Source organism: Apteryx rowi, unplaced genomic scaffold (genome assembly GCF_003343035.1).
Source record: "Apteryx rowi isolate R43461 unplaced genomic scaffold, aptRow1 scaffold_359, whole genome shotgun sequence".
Taxonomy (NCBI): domain Eukaryota; kingdom Metazoa; phylum Chordata; class Aves; order Apterygiformes; family Apterygidae; genus Apteryx; species Apteryx rowi.
This window is the reverse complement of record NW_020450074.1, coordinates 736,540-753,605: the sequence shown is the minus strand read 5'-3', so window position 1 is coordinate 753,605 and position 17,066 is coordinate 736,540. Positions and strand designations below refer to the sequence as shown.

General features: G+C 37.8%; 1 protein-coding gene across 1 annotated transcript in view; it reads right to left on the bottom strand.

Moving 5' to 3' along the window:
- Positions 1 to 17,066, bottom strand: part of MYO16 (myosin XVI) — a 312,759-nt gene that overhangs the window by 136,610 nt on the left and 159,083 nt on the right. The window contains exon 16 of the mRNA XM_026073032.1: positions 14,742 to 14,889. Within this exon, the coding sequence (XP_025928817.1) occupies positions 14,742 to 14,889 (148 nt within the window). The remainder of the gene's footprint in view (positions 1 to 14,741; positions 14,890 to 17,066) is intronic.

The window sequence follows — 17,066 nt, the reverse complement described above, 5'->3', positions numbered from 1 at the left end:
AGCTGCCCTAAGTATCCTACACAATTTCTAGTTAAACCACCTTATCGTATATTTACATCCACACAGCACAATGCAGTATCACACAAAGATACCTGAATTAGCTCTATATGACCTAGTTCTGGTATTGGAAGCATTAAAATTGAGGCTAGTTAACTCAAGGGGACCACTGCCCCAACACAGCTATGGTGTCTCAGCTACCCCCTACAATGATCCACATGGACATATCTTTTACCCGTACCTATCTTTAGATAATATCTGTAAAATAAAACCAATAAGGACTGTTTTTTTCTTATTAAGAAGTCTTAAATCTTCATTAATTGATGCTTTGTTGCTAGAAAATTCTCAAGAGAGCCAATGCCACAGGAGAGCAAAAGTAGTATCTCATAACCAGGTGCCAGCTCTAGCACAACCAATATGCATATTGTGGGTGTCATTTAATGTGACATTGTATTAAGAAGCATGGATTAACAAGCTAAATCCCTTCCTTTCCCTTATTAGTGCTGCCCAACGAAGCATGTACCTGCACAGCCATGTGAAACATTTGTGGTTTTTGCCTGTGCAGCCCATGTCTCTCCTTCCCATTCAGCTCAGGATAGTCACCCTGATTAAGCATAATGGTCATCCCTGAAAATTCAACATTATCAGCTCAGTTAATTTTACTTTAAGCTAAGGGGAAATTGTAGTAGTGCAATACGTATGTAAGTATGCTATTGCATATAAATATATGGCAATTCAAGAGAAAATATAACCCTTTATACAACCAGTTTTATAAAAATGAGGCCAGTTTTTTATTCTCAAAATGCCAAATGTCTTTAGGCTGAACTCAAGTATACTTCTTTTTTTTTTTAATTGTATAGATATTTCTGTGGAATAGGTTTAACTTAGAAACTCTAGCCTTTTGTTCCTAAAATTACATATAAAAATGTACACGGTACATAACAATGTAAATCTAGGATAATTCCACTAAAGAAAAAATTGAATTCACAACAGCAAAGACTCAAAATAGGATTTTCACGCTTCTGGTGACATTAAAAGAAATAATAAAGGCAGCATACTTTGTAGCGCCTGTTTCTCCTACTCATATTAATCAGTATTTTATCTGACAGAAACGCTCAGGAGAAGATCACAATCCTGCTAACTATCACCTTACCAGAATAATTTTCAAGTCAAATATACATTAAATAACAAGCATAATGATGATAACAATAAAAGAGTAGCAAGTATTGAGCATGGCTGAATACACAAAGCCAGTTTGCATGCAAGTGCAAACTGGTCCAATTCATGTCCTGAAATGTTTCAGAAATTGTGTTTGAACTTTGCTCCTACAACCAGGAGTAATTCTGTATTTCTGTGTTCATACTTACTTCAGCACAAGTTGCCAGGTAGATGGCATTAAGTTTATGAGCCTCAAGGGATTTCTCCATCAGCATTCACTACTTTTTTAATGATGAATCATTAAATAAAGCTTATTGGGTTAAGAGCCACAGATCTAAAAGTTAAGAAGTGCTTTGGGTACTTGCTTATAACTTTCATCAGTAACCAGTTAAAACATTGATAATATACTCCAAACCAATTTCACATAACCGCTGAATGTAGTCTGTGGATTAGTTTCTGATCAGCTGATTTAAGGGACGCCCTCTTCTTCCTGCATATGCAGGCATGGGTGTGTGCTTTCAAAAATGTATAGTAAACAAGTAACTCTGCACAATAAGATCCCTTCAAAGTCTTTTGACATTGCAAACGAAAAACTAAAGGACCCCAAGTCACTGTTCACGCTTGAAATACTGGGATGCATACATTATTTATACAAGAATGAGGCATAAGACAAGACACTTTTTTAAGAAGCAATAGTAAGGCATTATATCCATTATTTACCTCTCACAAGGCTAAGACAATCTCATACAATGCATTGGTGCAGAACCAAACATAACCCACTTGCTCTACAAAGCAAGGCTATTCTTCTTTCTAGTTTAAATGCAGTAAATATGTATGTATGCATATATGTAGGTACCTATTTAGCAATCAGCCATCCTCTATCATTAGTGGACACTACCTCAATGTTAGCAGAGGTTTTTCAAAAACACTGGGTTTTTTGAAAACCCTGTTTTTTTTCACAACTGGCATACCACACGACACTGAAAGCAGATTTCAGTTATGGAGAATTCATGGCTGCCCTCTCATGTTCAGCAAGCCGGTCCCTGCCTCCCCCTGTGCCGGGGCCCATTTCCATTCCAAGTGCCCTTCCAGGACTGCCAAGGAGGCGAACAGGATCTATACATAGAATAAAGAAGTTCCAAAGATCATCTGGGTGACGGTGATTCAGTACACGATATTCCTGACCTGTTGTGTCCTGTATTATATTGCTTAAAATAATCTTAGAAGGCATGACTGATTGAGCTGCCATTTTTAGGAGCCATACAAAACTGAGATCCTAACGTCTTCTGGTCATTAGCACTCTCCTAACATGATCACAAGAATTGGATCGATTACACGTAGGCCTTAGACAAAATGCAACTTAAGTAATTACATTTTAACTACAAAAAATCCATGTGCAATTTCAGCAGGAATCAAAGGAACACTGTGAATGGCACTAAACTGACACAATCAGGTTTAACATCAGTGTAGAGGTCATTTTGAGATATGATTAATGAAAGAACTAAGAGAAGAAAACCATGCTAAGCTTTCAGTTGACCTTGCCTGACTTTCCCAGAGAGAATCGGTTAGAGTAACAGTAAAGTTATTCCACTGCAATCAAAAAAATCAAGCTGGCTCAGGGAGCTCAGATAATAAGTTCAAATAATGGTGAGAGGTATCGTCTCTCTTAGATCTACCATTAAGTGGAGAAGAGCTGGGTTCAATGACAGGAGCTTCCGCATGCCAATAACAAATTCTTAAATGACCCATTCCTGACTGGAAATTCATCTGCAGTAATTGTATCAGGATGATTTTAAGAGTGACTTTTGAAATGTAAATTGCAGAACTATATTATCACTCTAGATTTATGCAATATAATAGCTAAGTGGTTTCAGGAGTTGAATTCACTGAATCTCCCCCCATATATGAGATGATTAGCATCCTAGTAAAGTGCAGAGACATATTTTGTACTTAAACTAAAAGCCAAATGAGCTCCTCTACCATTTTTGTAAGTGAGTAATCACATCTACTTTTAAGCTAAGGTTTCTACAGCAATTTCACCCTTTGGAGCTACATCTACTTTCAGTCTGACGTGAAATACTGTTGGACTACCTAAACAGTCAGAGCTTAATTTCGTCAACAGAGGAACAAATTTAGCCCCAAGATATGTATAACTGCCACAGACCTAAGAAGCTTTTTTTCTTTTCTAACAAAAGGTTGAACTTGGCCCAGAAACTTTGAGGTGTAAGATACTCATCAACAGAATTAACAACAAATTGGAAAGTCACCTGGTTCATGTTATACTTATTTTTGCATTTTGCTTTCTCTGTTTCAACCAAGTTATTCCAAACAATGCTTCATTATATGTTCAGTTTTCTGTTAAAACTAAGGCTAATGTATGTTCTGTCTTCAGCAGACTTGCATATATTCTATAGGTCCTGGGGCTCTGAGCAGAGGTCTTTTAAAAACAAAAACAAAAAAGCACTTAATTACTGAGTTTGTTTCTCTCTCTTGGATTAAACAGATTTCATTTTTTTTCCTGCCTCCCTCTCTTTATCTTTCATGCCACAGGCATTCTTCTCTTATTTTCTGCATGTGTTTCCCTATCATGCCTACCCCAAGAGAGAGGAGAGAAACAAAGCCTCTCTCAGTCAAAGAAATAGCAAATGATATCATGCCAGGTCAAATGAAATAAATCCAAGTTTGTGGATTAAAAGGAAACATGCAGAAGTAAATGGAGAAGAGCTATAAAAAGAACCACATGAGTAGAAATTGACATATAAAACCCAAGCAAGTTTTATACGATCTCGTGTTATTTTTCTGTTCTGAACTGATCACTAGCACCAAGAGAATGTAAAATACCAAAGATTACCAGCTATCTAAGTTCCTTTAGGATAATATAGAAGTACAGGGAGGAGTATCCTGACTCATCTGCTCCCCTCTATAAATGCAATTTATTCCTAAGAAAACATCTCATTTGTTCATTTATACATAGTTAGTTCTGCATCTTCAGCTTGTTAGAATTATGAGGGAGAGAAAAGCAGCTGTTGAAAAGATAGGTAATAGTAATAAATGATTTCTCTCAGAGTCTGTCAGTGGAGCGCTATACATTCTCTGCCACTATTCAATCAATATGTATGAAGAATAACACAATGAAGGGTGGATTGTTAACATCAGATGAAGCAATATACCCAGAGGAATATAAGTTTCACATTTGCACTCTCAAACAAAGCAGAATTTCTACAGCATTTATTCTGAAAGCCAGTCAAATATTAAGTCCATCTGGGATCTTAGACAAAGACACCATCTTAAGTCTCAGACTTATTTTATTATCCTTATTTTGTTAAATAAAGATTACTCTTGAAATTCATATAAATTAATGATTACCAAACACTACAGGAGTTATATTTTCTTAAAGGCATTTTTGGGTAAAAGCAGTAATGATATAAAATACAGCTAATATCAGAACTGGAATCAGTAAATAAATTAAACATCAAAATCCAAAGGTAAGGCATCTCTGCTTTCAAGTGGAAAAGTACTATTCTGGATATCTTGACATGTAATTAGAGTGTGTGTGCACATGCGTGTGTGTAACTAACCCTGAATTCAGGATGAACCACTCTAAACAACTGCCAAGCCATACACTCAAAGCAGATTTGTGTACACTTTTGGGAAATAATGTAAATAACATAGATGTGTACTTTATGCTTGAGGTACAGATATGTGCAGATAGAGAGAAACCTACCTGCTTAATTTGCAGAAGAAAGCAGATTACCCAAATGAATAGTTCAGTTTCGTTTGAAAACCTGAGCTGTGATCCCTATTACACCTTCTTTAATTGCAGTACTACCTCCTAGTAATATATCTTGTAGGATGTAACTATCAGTAAATACCTCACATAAAGAGGGAGTTTAAGACAGAAAAAATTTAGCCAATTTCCAGGGAGATATCATATATTATTAACTTTAATGCTGACTACCAGACACTACTGTGAGTTATTTGTTGAATATTTAAGTGCAGAGATAATCTTAGGGGAAAAGCCCTAGTCCACACAATCCAGTCATCATACTGCCCCAGTAAAAAAAATAATAACAATATTTTTTTAGCTATACACTAATAGGCTGCTTAGAGTTTCATTTCATTTCCATTAAAATTCGAGAGAGTATTGACCTGAAAGCTTAGCTGAAATTAAGTGAAGTAAATGAATAAGAAAAATGAGAAGAATTAGAACTTAAAGTAACTGCTTAAAAAAGTCAATATTGGATGCAAAAATCCCGTAGACATTGTGAAAATTGCTATTCTTTCAGATGTCAGGTACATCTAAAAATACCTACTGTAAAATGATCAGATTTCATCAAATTTAGATAAAATTAGTTTTAATCAATCACTGGCACTTTAAAACATGAAAATATATCCGAAAACAAATATAAGATTTTCCAGTGTCCATCCCCAACAAAAACAAGTGAGTTAATCACAATTATTACTATGCTGCATAACAAATAAATCATATACCTCAGCCATTTACTGGCATTGATTCCCAACTCTTCCTTTGAAGTGAAAAGAACAACACAGATGCTTAAAGATCATGCTCCAAGAGATTAATGGAGCCTGAATTTCAAAGAAGGAGTAGGTCAAGAAAAAGAAAGCTGAGGAAAAAAAAGTGCTCATTTTGGTTCAATTCATGTTTATTTCTGGGGGAGAAAAAGAGTAAAACAAGCTAAATAATCCCATGAACCCTATTTACTCAGAATATATGCATTAATGAGAAAAACAAAGGAAAAATAAAAAAGGTAAGCATACCGGAGTGGATGGTAAGGAATGCTACCAGCTGAAATAAAGGGGAAGTGGAGACTGAAGTTATAGAGGGCATGGAAAAACACATTAAAGAGAAAAATGTGAAAATGCATTTTCTGGAATATACAAACGTTATACATCCAGTACAGAAAGTTTGACCTCCAAAAACATTAGTGAAAAAATTCAGGCATCAGAAGATGCAGGGTAAACAGGGAAAGAGCAAAGGCCATACACCAAACAAAGTAAATAAAAAACACAGGAAAAGACAACAGAGAAGATCTGGACAATTCTTTTGATATTGAAATGATTTCAGGTTACATAGATGTATGATTCACCGAAACAAGTTTAAACCTGCTTCAGAGTCTCACACAAATATATCTGCTTCCCTCCCCATTAGCTTTCTAATAACTATCTGGTATAGTTTAGCTGTCAGACTTCACCAGAATCTAAGTAAATGGAATTGCCTCATTCTTACTGTTTATGTTATTACAACAGGAGAATCTACAGATCTTGTCTTCAAAATAGTACTGCTGGTTGTGAGTCAGATTTCCACAGTAGCAAATCACAGTATGAGGATAGTTAGAAAACAAAAGTTTGCAGTTATGGCTTTTCATTAGACATCTGAAATATAAGTAAAACATATAATGAAGATGTAAATTGATTAAAGTGTATAATTTTAATGTTGTTTGATACCATGTAGTTAAAATTCCTTTGTTTTCATTTTTACCTAGGATTTCACCCATTCATATTTACTTCTTGTACTAAAATGAATTCTAGCAGCATTCCAACTAAAGTTAAAAGGGTAATTAAAGTAAGGGGAGTAAAGGGATGCCAAATTCTCCAGCTCTGGTGCAGGCCTAAGCAGTAAGTTAATAATCTTGCTATAGCTTAAGAAAAAACTCACTGACATGTCAGTTTTAAAGAATGTCTGACTATCCTGACTTCTCAACATGAGACAAAAAAGAAGCACTAGCCTTCCAGGTGTTTGAGCTCTCCTATCTGTGATCATAAAAACTGAAGAAAACAAAAATAACACGTTTCTTTTGAAAATTTTGTCTGAGTACAACAGAGGCTGTTGTACAAAGAGTACAAACTTAAGCAGTCCTTGGCCCTTTGTAGGAAGGCAAAGGAGATAAACACAACTAAGACAACAAATACTTCTAAAGTGTTGTTAATTATGTTGTCTAATGACAGTCAACAAAATCATTGTAAAAATATTCAGGTTTTGGTTTTCATTTAGTTCTCTGGAATCAGCAACCTTGAGATGTAGCTTATCTCATATTAATTTGTTCAAGTTCCCCATACATTGTGAGAAACTACAATTATGAGCTTAATGAACGCAAGTCATGCTTGCAGGCAGTTGGAAAGTGTTGCAAATGTTTCAGTCACTATTGAGATGTCCAATAGCGTATATTCCAGGCAGTGTATTTTGGATGTTAAATTTGAGACCTTGTAAAGAATCCAACTTTCGGAAGAAGAATATGTGGTGTTTTCTAGGGGTGTTTTTTCACTTATACAGAAACAAAAAAACCTGGATTTAGTTGTTCAGTCAGAACTGGAATGTTTGTTTCCAATTTAAGAGGCCTTTGGAAGAAAAGAAGGAAGAAGCAGAGGAGTGGAAAAAATATTGAGTAAAAATATATTCAGTGTGTGTTTCTTTTTTTCTAGGAAATGCTTATATGTGCATGTGTGCACACACACACATCCGATGTATATTACTTTGAGACACCCGAAATATAATAAGAAAGTGAATAAAATACATGTTCTCCTTGAATCTTTGAGAAATATTTTTAAGAAATCTAATGACACCAGAAAATGTCTCATAAAAATCCTATTTCACAAAAGCCTGGGTTTCAACTCTAAACCCTGCAAGCTGGTAACCATAACGTTCACAAGCAGGAAAAAAAAAAAAAAAAAAAGAGAGAGAGAGAGAGAGAGAATTCAATGGTATTAAGACAGGAAAATCAATTTAGCTTGTATGTCCAATGAAGGATAATACCTTTCTCTCAGAGTACTCCAGAATTACTTTTGGCAAGGTAAAACTTATTCTAGAATAATGCCAGGATAGGAATTTGAAAAGTAACTTTCTGCTCAGCATTCATCGCTGAAGAAGTATGTTGGAGCAGAAAAATGACAAGATGATGTGATTTCAGATACTGCCTTTGAGAGCATCCATATAAAGTCATCAGGTCTTTTAAAATTGTTATGCTCCATAAAATATCAGGTGCACTTTTATTTTTTCAAGTTCTTAGAGCATCCTTCTAAGAAATGAACTGCGTTAAGTGTAGGAAAATGAACATAAAAAAAGTGAATGATAAGTGAGCTGTATGATTTAATGTAAGATAAAAAATAGTTTGGTAAAGGAAAAAAAGAAGTTGGAGATTGATTCAGGCTTTTCCTTTTATTCATCCACATCTTTACTATGAATTTAAATGCCAAAAGATTCATGTAGAAAAAAATCTCAGGGACGACAGACAGATTTCAATTTATTAGCTTAATAGTTGTCACAACAATAGCTGCCACAAGAGGGAAAGAATATATTGGAAGTGTTAATTAAGCACAAGTTTACAGGGAATATTCTGAAGAAAATACATATATTGAAGAGAATATACATATGCAAAGGATAGCACTTAAATGAGGGCATTGAAGATTTAGCTGCTGTTTGATAAAGTGGGAGAACAGATTAGCTACTAATTAGCACTCATTAAAAATTGATGAAGAATGATTTATGCTACTGTTAGACCTTGAGAGCCCCCTGCCCCAAGGGTTTAGCTGCCTGGGCTTCGCAGGAAGCCTTCTTGGGGCCCTCTTGGCTCTGGAGCAGCCATGCCTGTGCCTGTCCCCATCTCTACAGCCCTGCCTGGCCACCGCAGGCCGTGTCAGACCCAGGAATGGTCCCCAGACCTGCTCTGCTGGGTGCTGGGGTCTGCACCCTGGTGGGTGAGGGTCCTCCCTGCCTGTCCCACTGCCCCCCATGGCTCCTGGCTCCCTGGCCCGTGCGAGGCAGCAGACACCCCAGCTGCTCTCTGGCTGTTACACAGAATTCCCTAAATCCCTGGAAACATCTGTCAGAAACTCACAACTCGGAGAAGGCTTGGGAGAACTGTCCCTAGCATTTGAAAATGATTTCAAAGTTTAAAGAATGACCCAGTGTGACCTCCCTGGATGTGTCTGAAAATAAAGGAAATGTAAAGAAAAAGTAGAAATGATAGGCTACTAATTGCACAGAAGAAGCAGGAAGGGATGTCAGCCAAGAAGACCTGGAAGGATTTGACCCTCGTGGCCATTCAGCTGGGGGGTTGGTAAGCCTGGTATCTCCTATCACAACCTTTCTTCCTTCCCATGCCCTATCCCCCATGAAGGAAAAGTGAAACACCGCTAAGGAACCTCTGATTCTGATCTTTACTTTCCCTCTAATCTTAAATACAGTGATGTTTAAATGTTACTTTTCTGATTCCTAGGAGGCTTATTCTGTGAGTAGGTTTTTAAAACAATGTTGATCCTCAACAGTTGAAGGCAATGGATCCTCAGCACTGGACTTCTTCAGTGTGGTGAGACTGAGAATTTTGATACAACTAACTTATGGTGAAAGTGATCTTCAGCATACAAAGTCTAAAGGCACTTTGGAAAGGTGATGTAATTTGGCACTTCATACAGAAGTGATTATTCCAACAGGACCTATCACCTATGGGAAAATTTCATGTAGCCCTTCCAGATGTAACTATTTCATCCATAGTATTTAGATCCAATTTTGTGAGACAGTTTTAATACCTGTTTGGATTTCCCTCTAGTCATCAGACACAGATATCTGTAATAGGCATTTTATGAAGCAAGAGGATCAAAATGGTATTGTGTAACCACCTCAGTTAATTGTTACGGATGCAGCTGGGCTTTGTGTGGGTACTGAAAGCTTAACTCAAAAATAAATAACTATGAGGGAAAAAAAGGGGGTTTTATCAGGTTGGAATACAAAGAAAAAGAACATCAGAGGACTGGAACACGCTTAAAAAGTCTGTTTTTCTTCAAATATGTAGACTAATTAAAAATATAACCTTTTTCTACAAATTAGCTTTAGATTATTAGACTGCCGCAGCTACATTTGTAAACAAATGGCACAGATATGGAAAACTGTTAAGCTGTTTTCAAGATGAGTATTTCTCTCTGTTTCATTTTAAATGAAAAAAACAATGAAACAACTGGAAACCAAAAAAATGGCACCCAAAGATAAAAGGAAGGAAAAAAAGAAACAGAGAAGACATGGGAACATGCAATGCCATCCTGGCTTTCTATCTATAGCAGTGAGAAAACAAAGAAGCTGTCTCCTAAGTACGCTGCATTGGGGAAAGTTGGGGTAAGTGGCCTCTCACAGTCCTGAAAATTCTCATCTTGTGTTCTTGTGTGTGAGGGAGATGCTTTCATCTCCAAAGTGGGGATCCATATGGATGATCCTAGAATAATAACTATTTTGTATCACACTGTTAAAACTTGTTAGAAAAGATGATGACTGAATGTAGAAAAAAAATCAGAGATGAAAGGCTTTGCACTTAATGTGTCTGAAAAATATCTACTGGGCTCTTTCCTATACCATTCACTTTCCCTCACTGTATTCTCCAAGCCCTTTTTGACAACTAAACTTTATAATTTAGATTTGGGAATGATATTCTCAGTGATCAAGCAAAGAGGTCCTGATCAATTCAGATTTTAATAAGCAATTCAATCACTTCACTGAAATTACTACTTTATACATGAAATTAATGAAAAATTTTCTTACTGCCAGTGAACGGGATACCTGCACTGAAAAGCTGTGAAAGAAGATACACTATTTAGGCCAGTTCTGTGAACTGACCTATTTTTGCAGAAGAGTTACACTGCATCTAAAGGGTAGGAGAAACAGCGCAGGCAGACAGAGCAAACACCGCAGTGCACATTGTTCTGTGGGAGGAAGGAAAGTATTACACACCTGGGAACAGCAGCCTGAAAACAAACACAAAATGCAATTCCCAATCACAGTCCAGCTTCTGCATGAACGTATGTGCATTTACATTTTCCCCAATTGAATGCCTGAAGTTTATTTTTGCATAATATAGCTTATATACAAACAGCATATTTCAAAGTATAAATGTAGGGTGAGAGAGTTCTGACATTACAAGGGGAGGACTAAAAATGCCTATCTGTAAGCATCTTCTTGCAGTACTCAGACCACTGCATCACTTTGCCTAGGCTACCAAAAACCGTAACAGTACAATCAATTAGGACAACTAGCAACCTTGTTTAAACTGAAAATGGTGACATTGAGTTGAACAAGTTGCCAAACTCACCATCATTTCTGAAACCACTTCCTATATCTAACAGTCTTAAGCTATGTTTCCAATATGCATACACAAAAGTAATGACATGTTTTTCAATGGCAATATGTTTGAATATCTGCATATACCTATGTATTGACATTTATATAAACTGTATATAAAGTTATACAAAGACATTATTATAGCTTTGAAATGTGAAGCAAATGCGAGCTAATGTGAAGTAAATGGCCCAGAATAATAAAAGCAAGGCTTCCCACTTTTTCTGTCAGATTTTTCCCACATTTTTTTCTTTTCTGTCTTTCGAATCTCTCTGGTCCCCTTTCTTCAACAGAGCTGAAGACCTTTACAAGCTCATCTTTCACCACTGTCACCCCTTTTTCAAGGCTTTCATTTTGGTTGCAAAATTCATCACTAAGGTAGTACATATTGCAACTATAAGGCTAAATTTCACATGCCAGAAGAGCAATGCTTAGAGAAATTGTAATGCTTACAGCAGCCAAAAAATCAAGAGCAAACGAAGAACATCATAACTTATAATTTCTAATATTTCTGTATTACAAGCCATCATTAAAACAACTAAAATTCTGCAGATCTTTTGAAACATACAAAGTTAATGAAAATTTTGGAAATTTCAATCAAAAATCTAATGACAAAATCGGATCCTGAATGCAGTGAATGCAGGGTAGTAGATGCTGACAGTCAAAAAGCCTTGACTTGCCTTGTCAAGACTCTCTCCATTTCTGACGTGCTCCCCTCTGCTTAGTCATGAAAACTGGTATTACCTTTCCATAATTACTTCTACCCTTCTCCATCATGATCCACATGCAGATCTGGTGGGAAACTTATTGATTCTGATCCTTGCCCACATAGATTTAATTATGCTAAGATCCAGGCTCAGCAGAAAGTGGTCAGCTTGTTTGTCTTCACATGCTGCCCTAACAGTCATTATATTTGCAAGCATATGCCTTTAAGTTTCTGAGCTCAAGCTCCTCCCAGGATGGCATCAAGCACCATAGAACTAGAACCTACTGTCCTAGAGACTGGGGTGAAATCCCAGCTTTACTGAAATTCTCAGTGATTCCAATGGGATGGAATTTCCCCTCTTTCTTATTTACATTAACTGTTAATCCATAAACTGCTTAGCATGTGGGCAACCTCCCACCTCTTATAACATCAAGCATAACAAGAACCATAATCAACAAAACTACTTTCTGACTCCTTAAGTAAGGTATTTCTTTTTAAAATGAGAATAAAGTACCAATGCTATGTCTCAGTTCTCATACTGCAATGTGCTTAAGCAAGGAGAATGAAAAAATAGGCATATATCTTCTGATCTTAAAAGCTATTGCTTATTAAGACTGTTCAATTTAATGTTGCAATATTAAACAACTTAAATAGGAACAGAAAAATTATCAGAAACCAGTTGGGCATGAACCAACTACAGTTTCAAAAGGGCTGTTATCTAATTACATTTGCTATTACAGTCAAGATTACACTTGTTTAAAGAAAACATGACAAATTCAATTTTTGGTCTTACCAGAATGATATGATCTCATCAAAATTTGACTAAGCCAGAAATCATGAATTGATGACAGAGGCCCAATCTTGCCTTCCTGATTCATGCATGTGTTTGATGCAGTAGAAATTCACCCCATCAACTGTTCAGTTCTATCAACCAACACCAATCTGGCCCACTGAACGACTACACTCGGGAGTTTAAGGAACGTAATATTTGGCCTGAACTCTCTCTCAGCAGTACAAGATATAATCTACTCTATGTAACCGAAGTAAAGCTTTATTGATAAAAGCAACTTTATGTAAACGCTCAGCTATAAATTACTCCTAAAGCTTTGGCACTGCAGTATACAGACATCTATGTAGAAACACTATTCTGTTCTTTTGGAAGCTTATCAGATATCTTATCAGATAAAGCTTTGTTCATGTAAATCTAATTATTCAGCCTTTTTCTAAGTTCTTTCCTGTTGGAGCTTCTCGCAAAGTGACTTCAAACTGTTTCATTTTCTGAATAAACTGAGTGATTCCAAACAACTTTTGCTAAAAGAAGAATAAAATAATGATCTTGAGCTTACAAGCCTTTTGGTCTTCAAAGCCTTCCAAGGATTTAAAATATAATATTTAACTCTTTTTTTCCCTCTTTGAAGTGTGTCATCTTTAGCAAAGCAACTTAGCCCCAGGTTTCTTCAAAGTTAGTGCCTTAAAATATTTTGTTTGGAACCGTGGCAAAATATTTACATATCAGAAGTGTTAACAGCTTAAACACTACCAAACACTATTCTAAAGATTTCTGTTTAAGAAACAATCAGAATCGGGCAAAGTGTTTCTGCAGAAAATGAATACTGTATCTTTCTCTTTACAGCCCCAAATCTAGAAGTATTATTTTATTCAAATACTAGTTCGGAGACAGAAAAATTGACAAAAAAAATCCAGGGAAAAAGGTTCAGTTGCAAAAGCCTCAAAACACACATTTTAGATCATTGTAATTACTATTGGTCTTTTTGCAGTTATTCACTTACCATAAACTTGGTCAACTTATGAGAAAATCACTAAGGCCAAAGAGGTCTCTCTCATTTCAGTGATATTTCCTAGGAATCACTGAAAGGCGAATGATCTAATTCAGGAATGTGCTTTCCTTCCCAAAGAGTCTGAATTAATGAATTTTGACACCCTCCCCAAATTCCCTTAAAAAACAAAACCTTTTGTCAAATGAAACATTTGGAGTAGATTCAGCCTTAGACACACTACATTTAGGTGTATATATACAGCTCCTAATGAGTAGGCTCTTATAGTTAAAGGGGATGTAGTTAAAAAAAGTTCCTGAAGCCGTAAAAGCAGTTCAGTTCATGCTGAAGCACACATCTACGCGTGCATCTACAAGAACCTGATGAGCTCCTTACACTCCACTGATGGTATGGACTTCTTCTCCTTTGACTGCGAATGGGGGACAGAACAACCAGCTCACATGGAAACACACAGAGACACCTAAAATAGGTGTTGGGTGCTGAAATCTATTTTTAGTTTTAAGCATTCAAAAATTTATTTCTGTTTTTCTTAATAATACAAAGTAAATATAAAATTGAAATTTCATTACCATGAAATTTTATCAAAATCAATATATTCCAGGAGAAAAGCCTGATTTTAATGAAGCAGTCTTTCCTGAAGACAAAACATTTGATCAGAAAAAATGGACCAGATCTACTCTAGTCCACTGAAGATGAGAAAAAAAATCAAAGAACTAAGTAGTTTTCCTCCATTTTTTCCTTTAATACAGTAATCCTAACAGACATAATAATGTAATTTCATTAAGAGAGTGCACATATTCTCCAGAATGAAATCCTTGTGAAAAGGAAATTAACGATAAATAACTTTAGAGGTCATTGAAAAGTTAGAACAGAAATGTCAACTATCAGAGGAAGCACCTCAACTCCCAAGAGGCACTAAAATAAGGAAAATATTAATTCCACACTAAATATAAAGTTGTTCTCCTACCTGTGTGCAGACAAATTACTGAGGTACAGGGTGTACTTTTCTTCAGCAGACAGCCCATCCATTATCAAATAAAAAACATGAAAATTGCTCTGGTTGAGAGGCTGCATAATGACACGAGACTTCTCCAACATGTACGTATAAATCCTAGCTGATTAAGAAATAAACAAACAAATAAATTCATCATTACACTGATTGCTCTAAACTGATTACTCTATTTTAAACAATTTACCATTGTGACACTGAAGAATAGACAATATGTTTCTTATAATCTGAGGCAAGCATGACATCAAAAAATATTACCATTCATCCTAGCATGGTTTTCTATATAAATCACATGCAAAGCTCTGATTCCATTAAAATTCATGGCATAAATTTATTTCTATTAATTTTAAAGATAATTTTAAAGATTTATATCTTGTGGTGTTTGTTTGAGGAACCTGCTCTCATATTTGGCAACATTTCACAGAATCACAGAATCACAGAATGGTTGAGGTTGGAAGGGACCTCTGGAGATCATCTAGTCCAACACCCCTGCTCAAGCAGGGTCACCTAGAGCACATTGCACAGGATCACGTCCAGGCGGGTTTTGAATATCTCCAGAGAAGGAGACTCCACAACCTCTCTGGGCAACCTGTGCCAGTGCTCTGTCACCCTCACAGTGAAGAAGCTTTTCCTCATGTTCAGATGCAACTTCCTGTGTTTCAGTTTGTGCCCGTTGCCTCGTGTCCTGTCGCTCGGCACCACTGAAAAGAGTCTGGCTCCATCCTCTCAGTCTTCTCTTCTCCAGGCTAACAGGCCCAGCTCTCTCAGCCTTTCCTCCTAAGAGAGATTCTCCAGTCCCCTAATCATCTTTGTAGCCCTTCGCTGGACTTGCTCCAGTAGTGCCACATCCCTCTTGTACTGGGGAGCCCAGAACTGGACACAGGACTCCAGATGTGGCCTCAGCAGGGCTGAGGAGAGGGGGAGGATCACCTCCCTCGACCTGCTGGCAACACTCTTCCTGATGCAGCCCAGGATACCATTGGCCTTCTTGGCCACAAGGGCACATTGCTGCCTCATGCTTAACTTGGTGCCCACCAGCACTCCCAGGTCCTTCTCCGCAGAGCTGCTTTCCAGCAGGTCAGCCCCCAACCTGTACTGGTGCATGGGGTTATTCCTCCCCAGGTGCAGGACCCTGCACTTGCCTTCGTTGAACTTCATGAGGTTCCTCTCTGCCCAGCTCTCCAGCCTGTCCAGGTCTCTCTGAATGGCAGCACAGCCCTCTGCTGTATCAGTCACTCCTCCCAGTTTGGTATCATCAGCAAACTTGCTGAGGGTGCACTCTGTCCCTTCATCCAGGTCATGGATGAAGAAGTTGAACAAGACTGGACCCAGTACTGACCCCTGGGGGACACCGCTAGCTACAGGCCTCCAACTAGACTCTGCGCCGCTGATCACAACCCTCTGAGTTCTGCCATTCAGCCACTTCTCAATCCATCTCACTGTCCACTCATCTAACCCACCCTTCCTGAGCTTGTCTATGCGGATGTTATGGGAGACAGTGTCAAAAGCCTTGCTGAAGTCAACACAGACAACATCCACTGCTCTCCCCTCATCTACCCAGCCTGTCATTCCATCATAGAAGGCTATCAGATTGGTTAGGCATGATTTCCCCTTGGGGAAGCCATGCTGACTACTCCTGATCACTTTCTTGTCCTCCACATGCTTGGAGATGGCCTCCAGGATGAGCTGCTCCATCACCTTTCCAGGGATGGAGGTGAGGCTGACTGGCCTGTAGTTTCCTGGTTCCTCCCTCTTGCCCTTTTTGAAGACTGGGGTGACATTGGCTTTCTTCCAGTCTTCAGGCACCTCTCCTGTTCTCCATGACCTTTCAACAATGACAGAGAGTGGCCTAGCAATAACGTCCGCCAGCTCCCTCAGCACTCGTGGGTGCATCCCATCGGGGCCCATGGATTTGTGGGTGTCAGGTTTGCTTAAATGATCTCTAACCCRMTCCTCCTCCACCAAGGGAAAGTCTTCCTTTCTCCAGACTTTCTCTCTTGCCTCCAGGGTCTGGGATTCCTGAGGGCTGGCCTGAGCAGGAAAGACTGAAGCAAAGAAGGCATTCAGCAACTCCAACTTCTCTGCATCCTTCGTCACCAGGGCACCCACCCCATTCAGCAAAGGGCCCACATTTTCCCTAGTTTTCCTCTTGCTACTGAACAACAAAGAGACCAACTATTAGTCACCTCACCTAATTTCAGTCATCTAAGAATTAGCATCTACTCTAAGCTCCCTCTTAATGAAGAGAGAAAGGTGCAAGAGAGGTTTAAGAGATCTTGGAAG